This window comes from Lithobates pipiens, unplaced genomic scaffold, assembly GCF_037356315.1.
Source record: "Lithobates pipiens isolate NorthernLeopardFrog02 unplaced genomic scaffold, aLitPip1_a1.2 Scaffold_1, whole genome shotgun sequence".
NCBI lineage: Eukaryota > Metazoa > Chordata > Amphibia > Anura > Ranidae > Lithobates > Lithobates pipiens.
Genome location: NW_027507685.1, coordinates 218,447,025 through 218,470,314, shown reverse-complemented (window position 1 = coordinate 218,470,314; position 23,290 = coordinate 218,447,025). Strand labels below are relative to the sequence as shown.

Here is a 23,290-nt window from a genome sequence, read left to right as displayed (position 1 = left end):
AATAATAATAATTTTATATTATTAGATTATAAAGTAAGTCTTTAAATATACTTAGTACTAGGCGGTTAGTTGAAGTGTATCTCAAGAACATAGAGTTAGGTCCATATATATATACAGTGGTGTGAAAAAGTGTTTGCCCCCTTCCTCATTTCCTGTTCCTTTGCATGTTTGTCACACTTAAGTGTTTCGGAACATCAAACCAATTTAAACAATAGTCAAGGACAACACAAGTAAACACAAAATGCAATTTGTAAATGAAGGTGTTTATTATTAAAGGTGAAAAAAAATCCAAACCATCATGGCCCTGTGTGGAAAAAGTGATTGCCCCCCTTGTTAAAACATACTATAACTGTGGTTGTCCACACCTGAGTTCAATTTCTCTAGCCACACCCAGGCCTGATTATTGCCACACCTGTTCACAATCAAGGCATCACTTAAATAGGAGCTGCTTGACACAGTAAGGTCCACCAGAAAATCCTTAAAAGCTACACATCATGCCGAGACCCAAAGAAATTCAGGAACAATTGAGAAAGAAAGTCATTGAGATCTATCAGTCTGGAAAGGGTTATAAAGCCATTTCCAAAGCTTTGGGAATCCAGCGAACCACAGTGAGAGCCATTATCCACAAATGGCGAAGACATGGAACAGTGGTGAACCTTCCCAGGAGTGGCCGGCCACCCAAAATTACCCCAAGAGCGCAGCGACGACTCATCCAAGAGGTCACAAAAGACCCCACAACAACATCCAAGGAACTGCAGGCCTCACTTGCCTCAGTTAAGGTCAGCGTTCATGCCTCCACCATCAGGAAAAGACTGGGCAAAAATGGCCTGCATGGCAGAGTTCCAAGGAGAAAACCACTGCTGAGCAAAAAGAACATCAAAGCTCGTCTCAATTTCTCCACAACACATCTTGATGATCCCCAAGACTTTTGGGACAACATTCTGTGGACCGATGAGACAAAAGTGGAACTCTTTGGAAGGTGTGTGTCCAAGTATATCTGGCGTAGAAGGAACACTGCATTTCATAAAAAGAACATTATACCAACAGTAAAATATGGTGGTGGTAGTGTGATGGTCTGGGGCTGTTTTGCTGCTTCAGGACCTGGAAGACTTGCCGTGATAAAAGGAACTATGAATTCTGCTGTCTACCAAGAGATCCTGAAGGAGAATGTCCGACCATCTGTTTGTGTACTCAAGCTGAAACGAACTTGGGTTCTGCAGCAGGACAATGATCCTAAACACACCAGCAAGTCCACCACCGAATGGCTGAAGAAAAACAAAATGAAGACTTTGGAGTGGCCTAGCCAAAGTCCTGACCTGAATCCTATTGAGATGTTGTGGTATGACCTTAAAAAGGCCGTTCATGCTCGAAAACCCTCTAATGTAACTGAATTAGGACAATTCTGCAAAGATGAGTGGGCCAAAATTCCTCCAGGACGCTGTAAAAGCCTCATTGCACGTTATCGCAAACGCTTGGTTGCAGTTGTTGCTGCTAAGGGTGGCCCAACCAGTTATTAGGTTTAGGGGGCAATCACTTTTTCACACAGGGCCATGATGGTTTGGATTTTTTTTCACCTTCAATAATAAACACCTTCATTTACAAATTGCATTTTGTGTTTACTTGTGTTGTCCTTGACTATTGTTTAAATTGGTTTGATGTTCCGAAACACTTAAGTGTGACAAACATGCAAAGGAACAGGAAATGAGGAAGGGGGCAAACACTTTTTCACACCACTGTATTTGGACACAGGCACGATTTTCATACTTTTGTCTCTGTATGCCACCAGAATAAAATTAAAACGAAACAATCCAAATGAATTTGAAGTGCAAACTTTCAGCTTTAATTCAAGGGGTGGAACATAGATATCAAATACAAATTTTAGGAACTGCAACCATTTTTGTACACAGACCCCCCATTTTCAGGGGCTCAAATATAATTCGAAAAATTAATATAATCATAAATAAAATGTTCAATTTTAATATTTTGTTGAGAATCCTTTACTGGCAATGACTGCCTGAAGTCTGGAACCAATGGGCATTACCCAATGGACTGGGTTTCCTTCTTTATGATGCTTTGCCAGGCTCTAACTGCAGCTGTCTTCAGTTTCTCTTTGTTTGTGGGTCTTTCTGCCTTTAGTTTTGCCTTCAGCAAGTAAAATGCATGCTCAATTGGTTGAAATCAGGTGATTGAGTAGTCGACCATTGCAGAATATTCCATTTCTTTTCCTTCAAAAGCTCCTGGGTTGCTTTTGCAGTTTGTTTTGGATCATTGTCTATCTGTACTTTGAAGCGCAGTTCAATCAACTTTGCTGCATTTGGCTGAGTTTGGGCTGACGGTATATCTCTAAACACTGCAGAATTCATCCGGCTGCTTCTGTCTTCTGTCACATCATCAATAAACACCAATGACCCAGTGCCACTGGAAGCCATGCATGCACATACCATCACACTGCCTCCATCATGTTTTATAACCTTCTCCACGCTTTTTTCTTCCCGTCATTCCGGTACAGATTAATCTTATTTTTATCTGTTCAAGGAATGCTTTTCCAGAACGGGTCTGGCTTTTTTAGATGTGTTTTGGCAAAGTTTTTTGGCAAAGTTTAATCTGGCTTTTCTATTGTTCAGGATTATGAATGGTTTGCACCTTGTGGCGTACTCTCTGTATTTCTCTGATGGATTTGTTTAGTTTTTAAAGCCTTACAATGTCCTGTTTCAATTGCATGGACAGCTCCTTTGAATGCATGATGTAGGTTCACAGCAATAGATTCCAAATGCAAATACCACACTTAGAATCAACTCCGGACCTTTTACCTGCTTAATTGATGAAGAAATAATGAAGGAGTAGCCCACACCTGGCCACGTAACAGCTTTTGATTCAATTGCCCAACTACTTTTGGTCCCTTGAAAAAGGGGAGATGACTAATCTTAAGAGCTGTAATTCCTAGACCCTTCCTCCGATTTGAATGTACATACCCTCTAATTAAACCTGTGAGTGTGCACTTTCATCACATACCCATTATATAGCTATTGCTTGAATATGTTTTGGTAAATCTAAAATCTAAAATTGTGGCTGTGTCCAAATATATATGGACCTAACTGTATATGTAATATAGTATAGTTTACCAGTCCTTAGATGTGGTGGCTGCATTCATTATCTTTTTTTCAGCCTTCGATTGCTTTCATTTCACCTGCTAAGCCTGCTAATAACATATTCCCTCTCTTAAGGTGGCAATGCTTACTTACAGTAACTTACAGTAACCTGATGGCCAAAAGTGCTTCAGGACTACAGAGCGCCTCCCTCCTATCCTCTTGTCCCTAACATGGGTGGGTTGGTGGGGTTGGGGTGTGCACTGGGTTGAACAGGGTAGGATGGTCAGAATACATGAGATAACAACGCAGAGTGCACAGGACAGTATTGGCTTCTGGCAGGATCAAGAGGCAACACTTACTCACTGTACTGTATCTATAAAGTAGCATTGACACTCTAGGGTCAGAAATGTTTAGCACTACAGAACATCTCCCCCCTATCCTCATATATCTAACATGGGGGGGGGGTTGTTCACAGGGTTGAGCAGTATAGGGGGATCAGAATACTTGAGATAACAATGCAGAGTGCACAGGAACGTATTGGTTTCTGGCAGGATCAGTGGGTATTTTTTTTTATGTGCACTTAGAGTGTATCTATAGCCTTTTTTTGTTTTGGATAAAGTGAATGAGTAGAAATCTCTATAGAATATTGAGTATTAGGGCTCGTTTTACAAGCGATCTTCGCTTGGATCACTGTTTAGAAGTGTTTGACAGATGGTAGCAAAGCCATATGTCTCCTCCTTGATGCCTAGTTTAACCCTATGTTTGTCCTACTACCGTGCCGAAATAGTGTGTATTGCAGCCCACATAGAAGCACATTTAGTGTTCGGCGGCTGCACCACCTGCCAAAAGCAGCATGCTGTTTTGGTTTTGCCACAAAGCACAGAATTGCAGCATGTGTACAGTCATGAGAGGCTATATGTTAGTGTTCAGGTGGGCGGCCAGAGGTGTTAAAACCGTGGCTCAATGACCCGGTTTTACTATACCCCCCTTTCTGGCCGTATGTATGAACGAAGCCTAAGGCTACCTTTACACCAGCGATTATGGCCAATGCGAATAGTAGCAGCAGGAATATTTCTGTAGCTCTTATCGACTAGGTGAGGCCACCGGCCCTGTTCATTATAATGACAGATCGCCGGCAGCCACAGCTATTCGTGGCTGTCTGCACAGCCAGTGATTACCTGCGGTGATTGCTGCTGGATGCACTTTGTGCTGCTGAGAGCCACGGCAGGAATCTCTGATTCCTGCTGCTATAATTCGCACTGTCCCGAATCGCCAGTATTTATGCAGCCTTACACACAAATCACGGCTTCAGGACAGTTGGGATAGAAAGTAGTAAGAAGCAGTTGAGTTCTATACAGGATACTGAGAATGAAGGCAGCATTTCAGTTCTCTATGAGATTTAGACTAAAAGGGGGAAATATGAGGCCATATAGGTTTTTGTAAAATAATGATCATTATTGGAGTTTTAGGAACACTTTGGATTTGTGAGATGAATGCAATCCTAACTACAGGAACTTTTTTGGGATGGCCCAAGGTATTATCTTAGTGGTTGCACTGTGGATATAATAATATATATTAGGAGGACAGTTGAATCTTCTACAGAACAGGATGTGTTGCCAGTTCCGACCTGTACAGAAGACTCGGCATTAGAAGCCTAGTTCTCAGTAGAACTCTGTGCATTGGGTAGGCGTCTCTGCTCTGTGTATAAGCATATTGCCTACCATCCCCCATTTCTACGTCTGTTTCTCTAATTGAAACAATAAATCAGGCAGAGATATATTAAATCCATGCTGCATGTTTTGGCGGCCCCTCGGATGCAGACAGTTGCTATGGAAACAGAGGAGTGACAGGGGTAGGTTATCAGTTTGGGTGATGACAATCCCCCCCCCCCCCCACCACCACCACCCCTCCCTTTCAGCTTCCCTAAAATAATCACACCTCCCACTTAACCCCTTGGTACCCCGCTGTGTAACTACTGCAATTCTGATGTCTTTCTTCCCCCTCTAGACTTCTACAGAGAGCTGAACTGGGTGCCTGAGATGCAGCCTCGACATACAGGTGAGGAGGACACAGGCATACACAGTACCCAAAATCTAAGAAAAAACAAAACATCCCGACTACTGTGTAGTGCGTGGGTCTGATGGATTCTATATCATTTAAGTGGATTGTTTAAAGGAAATGTCCACCCCCCCTCTTTTGGACCTTACTCTCTATATCCATACCTATTAATTCTAAAACCTTTTCTACCCAGTAAACTCTAGATGATCCCCCACTCCACCACCACATCTACATCCCCTCCCTCCATCCCTCCCCTAACGTATAGCCACCTGTCATCTCTTCAATTGGGTCATACGGAAATGTTGTTCTTCACTTCAGTAGTTCTGCTAGGAGAGACAGCAATATCCATCCTGCAAAAACCTACAGCTAACTTCTGGGTTAGGACAAACTTGTGTTCAGACTGAACGCAAGTCCAAACCCAAGCTCATCACTAGTTATTATCAGGTAGATGGGCAGTGATATTATGAGATTGCCCACCTCTTTTTCTCCTCTATCATATAGTGGCCTGTCATCTCCTCAAATGAGCCATGAGAATTTTGATCTTCACCTTGGTAGTTCTACTAGGAGAGACAGCGATATCCATCCTGTAAAAACATATATTCGAATTTATACCTTCCATCAACAACTTTTTTGAGTATTTTCCATCACAATTTATATCTACCTGTTAATAACTTTAATGGGCTTGGGTTTAGTCCAAACCCAAGTTCATCTGAAACCAGAAGTTAGCTGTCATTGCTGGACTAATGAGCTGCAGGCAGGAGATTCATGGTCACGTAGCTAAAATTACAAAGGGGTGGGGATGCTCATAAAGTCATTGACTCAATCTGGTCAGACAGGAGATTCCCCACCCTGCAGCTGACAAAAGAGTTAGGTCAGTGATGTTAGTGACATCATTAAGCTAATATGGCCATATGGTCATACTAGGTCAATGACATTGACCTACAGTCTTGGCCAAAAGTTTTGAGAATGACACAAATATTAATTTTCACAAAGTCTGCTGCTTCAGTGTTTTTAGATCTTTTTTGTCAGACGTTACTATGGTATACTGAAGTATATTTACAAGCATTTCATTTTTCATCTGGTTTTTTTGTTCACTTGCCTCTTGAGGCTTGACCACAAGTTCTGAATGGGATTAAAGTCTGGTGAGTTTTCTGGTCATGGACCCAAAATTTTGATGTTTTGTTCCCCAAGCCACTTGGTTATCACTTTTGCCTTATGACAAGGTGCTCCATCGTGCCGGAAAAGGTATTGTTCCTTACCGAATTGCTCTTAGATAGTTGGGAGAACCTGCTCTCGGAGGATGTTTTTGTACCATTCTTTATCCATGGCTGTGTTCCTAGGCAAAATTGTGAGTGAGCCCACTCCCTTGGCTGAGAAGCAACACCACACATGAATGGTCTTAGGATGCTTTACATGATACAGGACTGATGGTAGCGCTCAACTTTTCTTCTCGAGACAAGGTTTTCTCTGGATGACCCAAACAATCGGGAAAGGGATTCATCAGAGAAAACTACTTTACCCCAGTCCTCAGCAGCCCAATTCCTGTACCTTTTGCGGAATATCAGTCTGTCCCTGACATTTTTCCTGGAGAGAAGTGTCTTCTTTGCTGCCCTTCTTGACACCAGGCTATCCTCCAAAACTCTTCTCCTCACTGTGCGTGCAGATGCACTCACACCTGACTGCTGCCATTCCTGAGCAAGCTCTGCACTGGTGGTGCCCCGATCCTGCAGCTGAATCAACTGTAGGAGACGTTCCTGGCACTTGCTGGACTTTCTTGGGAGCCCTGAAGCCTTCTTCACCAATGCAGTGGAAATGTTTTTTTTTATGGGATTAAGTTCATTTTCATGGCAAAGAGGGACTTTGCAGTTAATTGCAATTCATCTGATCACTCTTTATAAAATTCTGGAGTATATGCAAATTGCCATCATAAAGACTGAGGTAGCGGACTTTGTGAAAATTTATATTTGTGTAATTCTCAAAACTTTTGGCCACGGCTGTAGCATGGTCACGTGGCCATATTGAGTCAATGATGTCACAAGCATCCACACCCCTTTGTAATGTTAGCTACGGGACCGGGAATCTCCTCCTTGCAGCTCATTAGCACAGCAATGACAGCTAACTTTCGGGTTTTGATGAACTTGGGTTCGGACTGAACCCAGGCCCAAACCCAAGCTCATCGCTAGTTATTACCAGGTAGATGGGCAGGGATATCTTGAGAATTCCCAACACAATTTCTTCCCTACTATATGGTGACCTGTCATCTCCTCAAATGAGTCATGAGAATTTTGATCTTTAACTCGGTAGTTCTACAAGGAGAGACAGCGATATCATCCTGCAAAAACATATATTAGCATACCTTCCATCAAAAAATGTATTCAGTATTTTCCACCACAATTTATATCTACTGGTTAATAATGTGTGATGGGCTTGGGAATAGACTGAACCCAAGTTCGTCCAAACCCAGAATTTAGCTGTCATTGCTGGCCTAATGAGCTGCAGACAGGAGATTCATGGTCCCATAGCTAATGTTCCTCAAACCAAAGGTGACATTACAATAGAGTGGTAATGTTCAAGAAATCATTGACCTAATATGGCCATATGATCATACTAGATCAAAGACATTGACCTAGCATGGTCATGTGTCCATATTGAGTAAATGATGTCACAAGCATCCACACCGCTTTCTAATGGGAGCTACAGGACCAGGAATCTCCTGCCTGTAACTCATTAGCCCATCAATGACAGCTAACTTCTGGGTTTGGGCGAACTTGGGTTCACAATGAACCCAAGCCCATTGCTAGTTATTACCAGGTAGATATAAATTGTGGTGGAAAATACTGAGCAAAGTTGGCGATGGAACGTATAAATACTAGGGCAATGATGTCATGGGAATCCCCACCTCAGTTTCTCCCCTAACAAATAATGACCTGTCATCTCCTCAAATGGATCATAACAAAATGTTGATCTTCACCTCGGTAGTTCTGCTAAGAAAGACAGCGATATCCATGATACAAAAACAGATATTAGTATTTTTACCTTCCATCAACAAGTTTGCTCAGTAATTTCCACCACAAGTTATTTCTACCCGGTAATAACTAGCGATGAGCTTGGGTTCAGTCCTAATCCGGAGGTTAGCTGTCATTGCTGGGATCTGTAGCTAACATTACAAAGGAGTGGGGATGCTTGTGACATCATTGAATTGATATGGCCACGTGACCATGCTAGGTCAATGACATTGGCGTAATATGGCAATGTGGCCATATTAAGTCAATGATGTCTATCCCCCACCTGGAGCTCATTGATCCAGGAATGACAGCTGACTTCCAGGTTCTGACTCAAACCCAGCTCTGAACAAACAAAACTGCGTGATTGCTTTGTTATTTTTGTACTACAAAAGACAATGAGATATGTTCTTTGCGAAAATATGTTTATTCTCTTGTAATGAGACAAACTTTATCTTTGCAGTTGTGCACCCCCCCCCCCCCCCCCATGTACTGTAAAGGTTAAATGCTCACTTAGCCCCTGTACACACGGTCAGAGATTTAGACAACCAAATCCGTCGTATTTTATCCGTCGGATCTTGTCCCAAACTGTTGCATACACACGGTCGGACTAAGTTGTCGAAAAATCCGATCTTTCAGAACGTGATGACGTAATTTCGTTACGATGGGAACGATGGGACATTCAGGCTAGTAGCCAATAGCTTTGATGTAGGAATTTGATCTGAGCATGCGTGGCACTTGGTCCGATCAAAATTCTCTACACATGATCGGAGTATGTCCGATCGAACCAGTTGGTCGGAAAATATTTCCAACAAGTTGGAAAATTGGATCCGACGGATATTCCGACGGAATCAGTCCGATGCATACCACACACAGTCGGATTATCCAACAACACGGTCCGATAGGACACATTCCGACGGATCCTCCGATCGTGTGTACAAGGGCTAAGATCAGGGGTAAAGTGCATTTACTTATTTTATCCCAGTCCTCCACCTCCGTGCTGTTGGAAGCCTCTCTGCATCATCATGTACAATGCAGCTATTAAACTTACATTGTACGCAAAGAGTTGAGCATGTAACCACAGCCCAAAGCTGCTTAGTAGGGAGTGCTGAGGAGGACAGGTTGCATGGATTGAAGAAACCTGTCAGAACCAACAGTGATGTTAGAATTTATCTGTTCCCTGCACTCAGACTAAATGAGCATTTAATCCTTGCAGTTGGGGGAATAAGAACATTATATGTCAAAACAAGGAAATGACCACCTTTACAGAATATATTTGTTTCGACCTCATGAAAATTTGTTTTACCCTACATGGAAATCTTTTGGGGGAAATGTATCATATTTTGTATTACTGAATCAGAAATGAAACAACACGTGTGTGGCACCATTGAAGAAAAATGTTCCCAGATATGACGAGCAAATTGAATCAAATAAAAAAATACCTGTTCAAAATTGATATGTGTAGGGACAGAATAGAGGGGGCTCACTGATTGGCACAGCCCTGGCTTCTCTGGATCGGTTTCACCAAGAAAATATTAAATGATTGACCTTTCATTTGAATACATGGACCTTTGTAGGTGTCTAAAGGGGAACTGTAGCAACTGTATATCAATTAGGCAGACCTATTGTCTCAGCAAAATATGTGTTTATAGGACCACCTTGGAAAATAATAGATAAAATATCCTAGTACCTGCAAATGTCTTTGCCATGCAGCACAACCAAGTAATTATCAGGGCCTGAGCGAAGGAAGGACTGATCAGTCTATAGAATGACATCTGTGTGACAGTACTTATGGCTGTTGATCTACACCTTCAAGTGATTCAAGTGCCCCATGCTAGGATGTGGACAGTCATTGAACTTGTAATAGCTTATCAAACTAATGTGTACTGGGGTACAAATGAGCTATCAACTCAGGACCGTTCAGTTACAATGAACAATACATGAGTATACTGATTGCAAGAGAAGCAGTCATAAGTATTCCTTGGTCATGCTGCAACTGATGTGTAGGTGTGATCACACTGGATTAATAGAAGCAAAGGCTTCAAAAGGACTCATATGCAATGAAGGTGTAATGTTGATGGACACTGTTCACATCTCAAGGAGAATGCTCAATAGATGACAAATTCTGGAATGGATATTGAGGAGCGCCCAGTGCAAAAGTTCATGACACTCAGGGGTCAAATCGAGATTTTTATTGAATAAAGGTATTAGTTAAAACCAATGAGTTTCAGGGCAAATGCCTCCCTCTTCTTTAATGCTGACAATGTGACCAGGTTTGACAGTTTGGATCAAGCCCCACCACAGATCTCCTAATTATAGCTCATTGCAAGTCCAATCATATCAATGGTTTCAGCCCTGAGGAAGGGAGAGGCATTTCCTGAAAATGTGTTGGCTTTATCTAATACCTTTTTTTTCACCAAAAATCTCAATTTGACCTTTGAGTTTCATGAACGTTTGTACTGGGTGCTCCCCAATACCCACCCTAGAGTTGGCCATTTCTTGCAGACAATGGTGATTATTTACTAAAGCTAGAAAATGCAAACTCAGGCTCACTTCTGCATATGGGAAGGAGGACCCTCACCTTGCCAACATCCAAATTGTAGCAAAAAACAGGGAGAAGCTATCTCAAAACATGGACTTTGTAGGCACGGCATGAGGTGGTGTATGTAAAAAAATTACCGTATTTTATTGGATATACATTCAAATACAACAATCATAAAAAAGGGGGGGGGGGAGATTAAGGAGCTGGCATTGATGATCCAATATTTTCTGTCTGGAAGGCTTGGTCTGCCTTCAAAGGGCCGTGGTGGTTTACCTTTGTGGATTACATTTTTGATGCGAGCCAGCTTGTATATCAACCATTGGGGTCTTTGGTGTTACTCTGTTATATACAGAATATAAGAGGTGGGTACCCCGTTGTATCTTCCATCATGGTGGGACCTGCGTCCGCTACCATGTGATCCCATATATTTTCAGTATATTCTTCTTCATTGCTACGCATTACTGATCCATCTCTAGTCATACACTGGAATCTGATATGCAATACAGCAGAATACACTTTAGATGCAAAAGAAAGAGGAATACGGTGCTTCTGCCAGGAAATGCCCTCCAGTGAACTGTACTAGATTATTGTCACATCGGCATCAACTTCAACATCAAGGATAAGGGGAGGAGGAAAGACTGGTGGAGCACTTGCAGCAGGTAGAGGAAGCAAATCTGGAGGAAACTAAAGTAAAAAAAACAGAAGGTCTTTTTAAGTGCAGTATTATGGAGTATTTATTCATAGAAAGCAGTTAATATCACTTACAATATAGTAGATCAAATGAGCATCTCAGTCAGCATAATAGGCATCCCATAAAGTCCTTTGCCTCTAGAGGGAGGGAGAGCTGGTCCGCAGCTGTGACAGGAGAGGGAGAAACAAGGAGGCAAAATAGCCGATCGACTGCCGAAACCACGCTGGAATGTATAGGCCAGAGATGACATCAAGGGGGAGGTAACGCGTTTCAGAGCAAGAGCAATTCACTCCTTCATCAGGTCTGATGACGGAGCAAATTTCTCATGCTCCGACAAGCATTTAGACATTAATGGCTGTGTGTTGAGTTATTTTGAGGGCACAGCAAATTTACACTGATATACAAGCTGTACACTCACTACTTTACATTGTAGCAAAGTGTAATTTCTTCAGTGTTGTCACATGAAAAGATAGAATAAAATATTTACAAAAATATGAGGGATGTACTCACTTTTGTTATGTCTTCTATACCGTACACTACTACACTCTGTACACTGTGCTGTGTCTTCTATACCGTACACTACTACACTCTGTACACTGTGCTGTGTCTTCTATAGCTTACACTACTTCACTCTGTACTCTGTGCTGTGTCTTATACCGTACACTACTACACTCTGTACAATGTGTTGTGTCTTCTATACCATACACTACTTCACTCTGTACACTGTGCTGTGTCTTCTATACCGTACACTACTACACTCTGTACACTGTGCTGTGTCTTATACCGTACACTACTACACTCTGTACAATGTGTTGTGTCTTCTATACCGTACACTACTACACTCTGTACACTGTGCTGTGTCTTCTATACCGTACACTACTACACTCTGTACACTGTGCTGTGTCTTCTATACCGTACACTACTACACTCTGTACACTGTGCTGTGTCTTCTATACCGTACACTACTACACTCTGTACACTGTGCTGTGTCTTCTATACCGTACACTACTACACTCTGTACACTGTGCTGTGTCTTCTATACAGTACACTACTACACTCTGTACAATGTGTTGTGTCTTCTATACCATACACTACTTCACTCTGTACACTGTGCTGTGTCTCCTCTACCATACACTACTACACTCTGTACACTGTGCTGTGTCTTCTACACCGTACACTACTTCACTCTGTGTACTGTGCTGTGTCTTCTATACTGTACACTACTTAAGGCTGGGTTCACACTATTGTGAATTGGATGTGGATTCTGCGCATCCAATTCGCAATAGCAGGAGATTTTGGCCGGTTCACATATTTCCGCTGCAGCTCCGGTGTGAATTTGCACAGGGGTCCTGTGTGTCTTTTGGTCCATTTCAGGTGCAAATTCAGCCCACAATTCGGGCTGAAATCAGACCTGAAACTGTGAACGGGGAAGCACCGGACTCCTGCTGTGAGCCACATGCGAAGATAGTGTGAACCCAGCCTTAGAGTTCTGACTTTACTGGCTGAATGCCTGTTCCAGGTTAGTGGCTCAAAGTATTGACATTTTTGACAGCCAGGAAAGTAGCATCCTCAGAAGAAGTTTAGCAGCGGCAGCCCAAAATATATAAACTATATTGTCAAAAGTATTGGGCCACCTGCTTTTCCATGCATATGAACTTTAATGGCATCCCAGTCTTAGTCCGTAAGTTTCAATATTGAGTTGGCCCACCCTTTGTAGCTATAACAGCTTCAACTCTTCTGGGAAAGCGATCCACAAGGTTTAGGAGTGTGTCTATGGGAATGTTTGACCATTCTTCCCGAAGCAAATTTGTGAGGTCAGGCATTGATGTTGGACAAGAAGGCCTGGTTTGCAGTCTCTGCTCTAATCCATACCAAAGGTGTTCTATCGGGTTGAGGTCAGGACTCTGTGCAGGCCAGTCAAATTCCTCCACCTCAAACTCGCTCATCCATGTCTTTATGGACCTTGCTTTGTGCCCTGGTGTATAGTCATGTTAGAATAGGAAAAGGGGATCCCCAAACCGTTCCCACAAAGTTGGGAGCATGAAATTGTTCAAAATGTCTTGGTATGCTGATGCCTTAGGTGTTCCCTTCACTGGAACTAAGGGGCCAAGCCCTGAAAAACAACCCCTCATCCATAACCCCCTCCACCAAATGATTTGTACCAGTGCACAAAGCAAGGTCTATAAACATGGATGAGCAAGTTTGGGGTGGAGGAACTTGACTGGCCTGATCTCAAACCGATAAAAAAACCTTTGAGCGGACATCAGTGTCTGACCTCACAAATGTGCTTCTGGAAGAATGGTCAACCATCCCCATAGACACACTCCTAAACCTTGTGGACAGCCTTCCCAGAAGAGTTGAAGCTGTTATAGCAGAAACGGGTGGACCAACACAATATTGAACCCTACAGACTAATGCCATGTACACACGATCGGAATTTTGGTTGGAAAAAGCTCTGATGGTTTTCCCGACGGAATTCCGATGGGATTTTGCTAAAGCTGTCTTGCATAAACATGGTCACACCAAATTCCAACCGTCAAGAGCGCGGTGAGGTACAACACATACGACGGGACTAGAAAAAGGAAATTCAATACCTAGTAGCTTCTATCTCCTAGTTTAATCTGAGCATGCGTGAGTTTTTGCGCGTCAGAATTGCATACACACGATCGGAATTTCCATCTGGAAAATTGAGAACATGCTATAAATTTTTTGCTGGCGGAAATTCAGGCAGCTAAATTCCGATGGAGCATACACACGGATGCATTTTCTGATGCAAAACTCTCATCGGTCTTTTTCTGGCCGGAATTACGATTGTGTGTACGCGGCATAAGACTGGGATGCCATTAAAGTTCATGTGCATGTAAAGGCAGGTGTCCCAATACTTTTGACAATATAATGTATATGTCTTGCGTTAGCTGTCCTTTATATAAAAGGTATCAAAACGTCAGATTTTCCACTATGGGTAAAACTGACAAATTTCAAACAATGCAGTAAATTAATCAGACGGGATCAGGATCCCGGTGAGACGTCTGTGGTGAGCGTGGGTCTTGAAGACAAGCTCATCTAGTGACCACATCGGTCACAGGTAGCCAAGCTCAGTAAATGCAGCCAAGGCCAAAATAACAGATCTTGGAGAGAAGCCACGCGAATGCAAACAACAGACAAATCTATACAGCAAGAAACTCCCGCAGCTGAGGCTTAGCAGGATGATGAATAAATAGAACAGTGAGATTTTAAAGTACATGGTAATGGTAACATCAAAGGCAAGAGGTATGCATCATCCAACAGAAGAGCAGAATGTAAAAGCAGGGACAAGGTTATTTACGATTGGCCAAGATCAATCACCGTACATCAATACATCCCTTTTTCTGTACATAAAGCGTTATGGTCCTTCTCTAATTTATGATCCCTCTATACTTTTACAGTGCATGATAAAGATAACTGTACAACAGTACAATCAAAGGCAAGAGGTATGCATCACCCAACAAAGTAACAGAATGCAAGGTTATTTCTGATTGGCCAAGATCAGCCACTGTACCTTAAAGCTGAAATTCACCTACAAATAAAACCACTCATCCTCCCCCTTCCCCCTTGCCTGACATTTTATTTTTTGATAGCGGGTACCTTTTTGTGACAGGTACCTGTTTCCACTTCCGCTATTCTTGCCTAGGCAAAAATCCGGTCAGCTTGGCCCTGGAGGCTACAGAACCAGCTACTGTGCCTCACGCATGCGCAGTGGAGATGTATCCAAGTTGGTGGTGCCAGAAAGTCGAAGTCTAGTAAAGAATGGATGCCGAGGAGGGCTGCGCTAGACTCCACTGGCTGTTAAGTTTTTATTTCTTAAAAGTCAGCAGCTACAGTATTTGTAGCTGCTGGCTTTTTATTTTATTTTTTCAGTAAAGCAATTAAAGTTCCTCTTTAACTCCAGGTACAAGTTAATGCAGCTCCAACCATGAATATATCATCAAATTTATTTATTTATTTTGTTAATGCATGCTGTGAATTTGACCTGGCCTCTTTGTGTACCTGTACAGCAGAGCTCAGAGACAGAGAGGGAGAAGCAGCACACAGAGACAGTCAGGAGTGTTGCAATGCAAGGAGTAGCAGATAGGAGAGAGCAGAGTGATAAAGATGAGCTGCTTCTCCTTTCACTGTCCAGTCATTGGGTGGGAAGGAGACTTTTAGGTGAAGGTGAAACTGCTGCAGAGAAAGTTCTGATCCTCTTCTGTACCAGACAGGACTGTACTGTGAGGCAGAGCTGTGTAAATCTCAGGACCTGATGGACAGAATTTCAAACCTTTTGGCAGTTAAAACTGGTCCCATATATGTATATCTATATGTATATGTATATATGTATATCTGTGTATTTAGCTGTTTTCCTGAAGTTCAGCTTTCACTTTCAAGCTGGTGGAAGTTTCTACTGCCCTCTGGAAAGCGTTCTGTACTGTATTGCTTTTAGTGGGGGGCACAGCAACAGCTTCCAAGCATTCAGGAGGTGATCCTGTCACCTCCTGAGTGCCTGTAGTATGCCTTTTTTGTCTTGGTTTTCCTTTTTCAGCTGAACAGGAATTTTTTTATTGCAAAATCGCTCTGCAACCATGAGCCAAGCATTTGACCCATGAAAGCAGTGAGTCCCCATGCTGTAGGCAAATTTGACAGGCAGTGCCACCTATCAAACTCGGTATGCCAAGTTAAATTTGCAAAACAAATCATCACAGCCATGGCATGTATACAATCCTCTCTGGCTGCCATGTCTACTTGTAGGTTGGTGGTTGTGGGGCAGTAAAATTGCAGACGGACCACTTGTTTTTACTGCCCCTGGCCAACAATGTGAAAGAGGCCTAAGAGAAACCTGTATTGAAAGAAATATGAAGGCGACCATTGTTGACCAACAGGGCACATGCCAGTTGCTTAGCCTTCAGGCCGACCCTTTGGCTTCAATACTTTCTGAGTCACTGACATAAGTAAGTATAGACATGAGCTGTTCTGAATGTAGTCTGACATGAGTTGCTGCATGCGTGTTTCAGATCTGTGACTCAGAAAGTATTATTGTCAGAGACAGCCATGCTGCTAGCATGTTCACAAGGGAGTCAGCATATACTGTATATACTATATTGTCAAAGGTATTAGGACGCCTGCCTTTACATGAACTTTAATGGCATCCCAGTCTTAGTCCGTAGGGTTCAATATTGAGTTGGCCCACCCTTTGCAGCTGGGGGTGTATACAACCTCACACCATAATCCCCCTCCACCAAATGATTTGTACCAGCAAAGCAAGGTCCATAAAGACATGGATGAACGAGTTTGGGGTGGAGGAACTTGACTGGCATGCACGGAGTCCTGACCTCAACCGAATAGAACATCTTTGGGATGAATTAGAGCAAAGACAGGCCTTCTCAACATCAGCGCCTGACCTCACAAATGCGCTTCTGGAAGAATGGTCAAAAATTCCCATAGAAACACTCCTAAACCTTGTGGACAGCCTCCCCAGAAGAGTTGAAGCTGTTATAGCTGAGTTATATTGAGTTGGCCAACCCTTTGTGTGTCTATGGGAATGTTTCACCATTCTTCCAGAAGGTCAGGCACTGATGTTGGACAGTCTTTGCTCTAATTCACCCCAAAGGTGTTCTATCGGAACAAGCCAGTCAAGTTCCTCCACCCCAAACTCGCTCATCCATGTCTTTATGGACCTTGCTTTGTGCACTGGTAGAAATAATTTGGTTGTGGGGGGATTATGGTGTGGGGTTGTATACACCCCCAGCTGCAAAGGGTGGGCCAAGTCAATATTGAACCCTACGGACTAAGACTGGGATGCCATTAAAGTTCATGTGTGTGTGTAAAGGCAGGTGTCCCAATACTTTTGACAATATAGTGTATGTCTCTAGGTGAATGTTTCATCCAAGCCCAACTCCAGCCAAAACAAGATCAGAACCTCCCTTATCAGCCAACCTCATCTGCATTACAATGCTTTTCAAAACTACCACTGTGGTTCAATAATTATTATTTTTTTTCCCTACGTTTCAGTTAAAAAGGCCCCTGACGGCTCAGTCATTGCCAATGGCTATTGCGATTTTTGTCTAGGAGGAGCCAAGAAGACGGGTTGTCCAGAAGACCTCATTTCCTGTGCAGACTGTGGACGTTCTGGTAAAATCTGACATCACTCCTGTCAAAATCTTTTTTAAAATAGGATTTCTGCTTGCATAACCCTTAGCTGAATATGTGCCTCCTAACATGATACAGAAAAACAGCCGAGCAGCCTTAAAGAGTAACTCCACTTTCAATGGGGGAAAAAAATAGCAAACAAATAAAGATAATAATATAATGTATACAATTGCTACACAAGTCAAATTATAATTGAATGTTATAAAAAATGTCCTTTCCTTTTCAATCATCAGCGCTGTCATTTTCTGTAAGATCCAACATGGCAACCTGGAGGCTTTCTGTACACGGACGTTGTTTCCTGTTTGTGTGATTGGCTCACTGATTGCTAAGATACTATTTTGATTTTCGGCATCCCCTGAAAAAAAACAAAAAACGTTTGGTGTGAAACTCCTAAATCATGTCTAAAGGGATGCAGGCCCTGACACTTTCCTCATTAGAACCCTGCAGGTACAGCAGCTGCTTGATAATCATAAAATCATTCAAATTCACATTCACTTTGCACATGGACACATGGACAAACAAACAGCTATTTCTTCAGCAGAACAACAGGTACGAATCTGCAAAACAACTTGTTAACATCCTTGCATTGTACATAGATCACCCAGAGGGGAAATCTTGTTCTAATCAAAAGCGGAGTTACTCTTTACGCCTTCGCTTGCCCTGGTGAGTCTTCCTCCCTAGCTCCCTAACACTGGCATGCCCGTGCCTGCTTCCCATACAGGGCTCTTGGTTGCTAGGGTGCCAGCAGTTGGCAGTTGACTTATCCCTGGCCCTTTTAGGCTGAGATTCTCCAGACCATAGCTAAATGTACACAAAGGAGCGGGGGGAGCTTGCTGACATCATATCTCAAATATGGCAATGACCATTTATTGGGAAATTACAGGAATCTCGCAGCCGGCAGCTAAATGAAACTGGGAATGTGTCATTGGTGTTTAACCACTTCCCGAGCGGCGCGCGCTGATGTACGTCAGCAGAATGGCACGGACAGGCAAATGGGCGTACTGGTACGTCCCTTTAAATTTGCCTCCGTGCCATCGCGTGCATGCCGCCGGTCGGGACCTCCGTGAGTCCGATCGCGGGTCCCGCAGACTCGATTGTCGTGGGGATACCCGCGATTGTCTCACGGAGGAAGAACAGGGAGATTCTAAAGTAGACAAGCAACTCCCCGTTCTGCCTAGCAACAGTGACACTGATCTCTGCTCCCTGTGATTGGAGCAGAGATCAGTGACATGTCACACGTAGCTACGACCCCCACAGTTAGCAACACGCCCCTAGGACACACTTAACCCCTACCATGCCATCTAGTGGTTACCCCCTTCACTGCCAGTGTCATTTACACAGGAATCAGTACATTTGTATAGCACTGATTGCTGTATAAATGACAATGGTCCCAAAAATGTCTGATGTGTCTGCCATAATGTCGCCATAATGTCGCAGTCACGGTAAAAATCACTGATCACCACCATTACTAATAAAAAAAAAATATTAATAAAAATGCCATAAAACTATCCCCAATTTTGTAAATGCTATAACTTTTGCGCAAACCAATCAATAATCGCTTATTGTGATTTTTTTTACCCAAAATATGTAGAAGATTACGTATCGGCCTAAACTGAGGAAAAAAATTTTTTTTTATACATTTTTGGGGGATATTTATTATAGCAAAAAGTAAAAAATGTGGCTTTGTTTTTGTTTATAGCGCAAAAAATAAAAACCTTAGGGGTGATAAAATACCACCAAAAGAAAGCTCTATTTGTGGGGAAAAAAAAGGAAGTCAGTTTTGTTTGGGAGCCATGTCGCACGACCACGCAATTGTCAGTTAAAGCGATGCAGTGCCGAATCGCAAAAAGTGGGCTGGTCTTTGGCCAGCAAAATGGTCCGGGGCTTATGTGGTTAAAACCAATGACAGCATCCTAGCATCCAATGATGCTGTGCTCCAGAGCTGAACTGAGGACAGGAATGTCCATGGTATGGACTCTGGCCAAAGGTGTTTTACTTTACTGCAATAGATAAAGGTCCAGTCACCAACATTATGGTTGGTGGTTGGACGGAAAGCAATGATTTGGCAGATGAATCAGTTTCCATATTTGCATTAAAATTATGTGTATTACTGAGCTGCTGTTGAACATGCTATTTACTGGGCTCTATCTGGCTACAATTTATTGAGTTACTGATCTGGAATCAGAATGCAGAAACAAAATCTGATCAGAATTCCTATAATGTTTACATAATTAGTAAGGTTGAATAAAGACACCAATTCATCCAGTTCAACCTGAGTGAGTGTCTACAATTGTCCCTATCCCTGTACATTGCACACTCACATCAGTCCCTACACTCAAGGAGCCCACAATCCAAGGTCCCCATTCATATACTAGGGCCAATTTTGGACAGAAGTCAATTAACCTACCTGCATGTCTTTGGAGGAAACCCACTCTGGCACAGGGAGAACATGCAAACACCAGGCAGGTAGTGTCGTGGTTAGGATTCGAACCAGCAACCCTTTCTACTGCTAGGTGAAAGTGTTAACCACTACACCACTGTGCCACCCGTAAACCATTGTGCCACTGGTTCAGCACAGCAGCCAGGAAGCTAGCATTTTGTGAAATAGAGATTAGCAATGGCAGTCTTCATATTCATCTCAGCACAGGCTTTCTTTGTGCTACTGTTATAATCCTCTCTTTCTGCAGGTCACCCCTCATGTCTACAATTCACCGTCAACATGACAGCTGCTGTTAGGACTTATCGCTGGCAGTGTATTGAATGCAAGTCCTGTATCCTTTGTGGCACTTCAGAAAATGATGTGAGTGCACCGTAATCTACATGTACACTAAAAATGTCTGATTTTTCTTTTCGGAGTAACCCAAATGCCTGACTAGGTCTTTTAAATGGCAGTCATTGTGCATAAACTGGGATAGCTGTCTTTTGTTAGTATAAACACAAGTTCCAGCATTTGTTTCACAAGCATGTATGGACAAAACATGGATAAAGCATTAATAAGCATTCCATAAAACGTGCACTGTGTAGTTTGGTTTTCAAGACCTGGCCCTTTCAAATATGAATGCCAATATCACCGTGGCAAAGACTCTGCCTGGTCAAATGGCATTTAATTCATTGGCCAATACTATCTCATTCTCGGTACAATACCATCCCATTCCTTGGCCAATACTATCTAATTCCTTGTCCAATACCACCTCATTCCTTTGTCTACACCAGGGGTCTCCAAACGTTTTAAACAAAGGGCCAGTTTATTGTCCTTCAGACTTTAGGAGGGCTGGATTGAGGCCAGCAGAAGTAGCAACTGTCCTGGCATCAGTGGGAGTAAACATTGCCACATTTGGTATTGGGGGGAAGGAATGGTTCCCCATTATTGGTATCCTAGGGAAGATTAGTGCCCCCATTATTGGTGTCAGTGGGAGAAAGGGCGCCCTGTTTTTGGTGTCAGATGGCAGAATAGTGTCTCATATCAGTGGGAGGAATAGTGCTCCAAGGGCCGGATAAAGGCAAGCAAAGGGCCACATCTGGCCCCCGGGCGGCAGTTTGGAGACCACTGGTGTACAACATCTCATTCCTTAGCCAATACCATCTCCTTTCTTGGCCTATACTATCTCATTCTTTGGTTGACATCATTTCATTGCTTGATGTTCACCATCTTATTCCTTGACCAGTATCATTTCATTCTTTGGCCAGTACTATCTCATTCCTTGGCCTACACCATCTCATTCTTTGGCCAATACTATCTTTTTTTTTTTTTTTACAACAAAATCTAAACAAAGAATGCAGTTCCTCAAAACATGTGGAGATACAAAAAAGACATTCAAACTAAAAGAAAACATTAGCTTCAAGTAGATAATGTGACTTCCAGAACATTGCATACCCTACATATAAGATCTTCCAATACAGCAATGGGTATGCAGTGACACATTTTTTACTTCTTACCAATAATAGATCAGGACAGTAGGGTATACATGATATGGTTAGCATGCAAGAACCCAATATATCATCAGCTACCCTAATCCATAGGCAGTTAGTTATTCTAGGTTTCACAGGTCATCACTCACTGGTAGATAAATCAGAGTCTAGCCATAAGAACCATTTTTTTATGTTTATAAGTCAGTTCCTCCCTCCATAAATATCCAATACTATCTCATTCATAGTTTCATAGTTAGTAAGGTTGAATAAAGACACCAGTCCATCTAGTTCAACCTGAGTGTCTACAATTGTCCCTATCAATGTACATTGCACACTCACATTATTCCCTACCCTCAAGGAGCCCACAATCCAAGGTCCCCATTCATATACTAAGGCCAATTTTGGACAGAAGCCAATTAACCTACCTGCATGTCTTTGGATTGTGGGAGGAAACCGGAGTACCCGGAGGAAACCCACGCAGGCACAGGGAGAACATGCAAACTCCAGGCAGGTAGTGTCGTGGTTGTGGATTCGAACCAGCGACCCTTCTTACTGCCAGGCGAGAGTGCTAACCACTACACCACTGTGCTGCCATTCCTTGTCCAATACCAACTAATTATTTTTAACCTACACCGTCTCATTCTATAACCAATATCATCTCCTTTCTTGTCCTATATCTACTCATTCTATGGCCACCACCATCCCATTCCTTGGCCACCACCATCCCATTCCTTGGCCACCACCATCCCATTCCTTGGCCACCACCATCTCATTCCTTGGCCACCATGATCTCATTCCTCGGCCAATGCCATCTCCTTTATTGGCTTACCCAATCCCATTCCTTGGCCTACACCATCTCATTTCTTGGCCTATACCCTTTTATTCCTTGTTCAAAAAATATATCTTGCATTTCCTGATTAGTGGTTGAGGCTTATAAGTTGGTGGTAGCCAAAGCCAAGCAGTCCATGGTTTTTGAAGCACAAAATCCATGTCTGCATTTTTTCAAGGTATAACATTTATGGAGGAAGGTGGCTTTAAAGTGGTTGTAAACCCTTACAAACCACTTTGACCTACAGGTAAGCCTAGATTAAGGCTTACCTGTAGGTACAAGCAATATCTCCTAAACCTATATGGTTTAGGAGATATTTGCCCGAAAACGGGCACCGCTGTCTACGGTGCATGCGCCGTAGACAGCGGCGCGCAGGCGCACTGAGTGCGGCATTCTCAGTGACGGAGCTGCCGCGCGTGTCGGCTCCCATGCGCATGCACGGGAGTGACGTCATCGCGGCTTCGCCGAATGACAGCGGCGGAGCTGCGAGACCCCACCAACAAGATGGATGCGGCGGACTAAAGGGGACTTCGCTGGCTCCTGTGTCAGGTAAGTGACACATAATGGGCTACTATGCGATGCATAGTAGTCCATTATGCTTTGCCTTTGCAGGGAATGAAAGAGGAAGTAAACTCATCAGGGTTTACTTCCTCTTTAAGGCCATGTCACATTTGTGATGCAGGATTAGCAGAAAGGGCAGAGAAAATATTCATCTGTTTGTATAGTGCCTCTCCCTCGAAGGCCGTATGACCAGGTTGTTGTTCACTAGCTAAGGGAAACAATGCAGAATCTCCCTTCCAGCCCATCAGTGACACTTGGCTCTTCCAGCCTGTGAGGGGGTGACGCTGTATAAATAAGTGAGTTTTATCTGCCCTTTATAGCAATCCTGTTGCTGCCAGGTTGTTGGTAGTGACAAGATCGCAAGTGTGACATGGCCCTCATTCTACGCAATGCCCTCATTAAGAAGAAAAAGAGTACTGTACAAGGTACAGTTGTCTCCCTAGATAT

General features: G+C 43.0%; 1 protein-coding gene across 3 annotated transcripts in view; it reads left to right on the top strand.

Moving 5' to 3' along the window:
* Nucleotides 1-23,290, top strand: part of DPF1 (double PHD fingers 1) — a 226,873-nt gene that overhangs the window by 151,081 nt on the left and 52,502 nt on the right. For 2 of the 3 annotated variants that reach the window (XM_077482773.1, XM_077482764.1), the window contains exons 8-10: nt 5,097-5,147; nt 17,407-17,526; nt 20,232-20,344. In XM_077482773.1, the coding sequence (XP_077338899.1) occupies nt 5,097-5,147; nt 17,407-17,526; nt 20,232-20,344 (284 nt within the window). The remainder of the gene's footprint in view (nt 1-5,096; nt 5,148-17,406; nt 17,527-20,231; nt 20,345-23,290) is intronic. The other variant, XM_077482782.1, reaches the window with a different exon arrangement.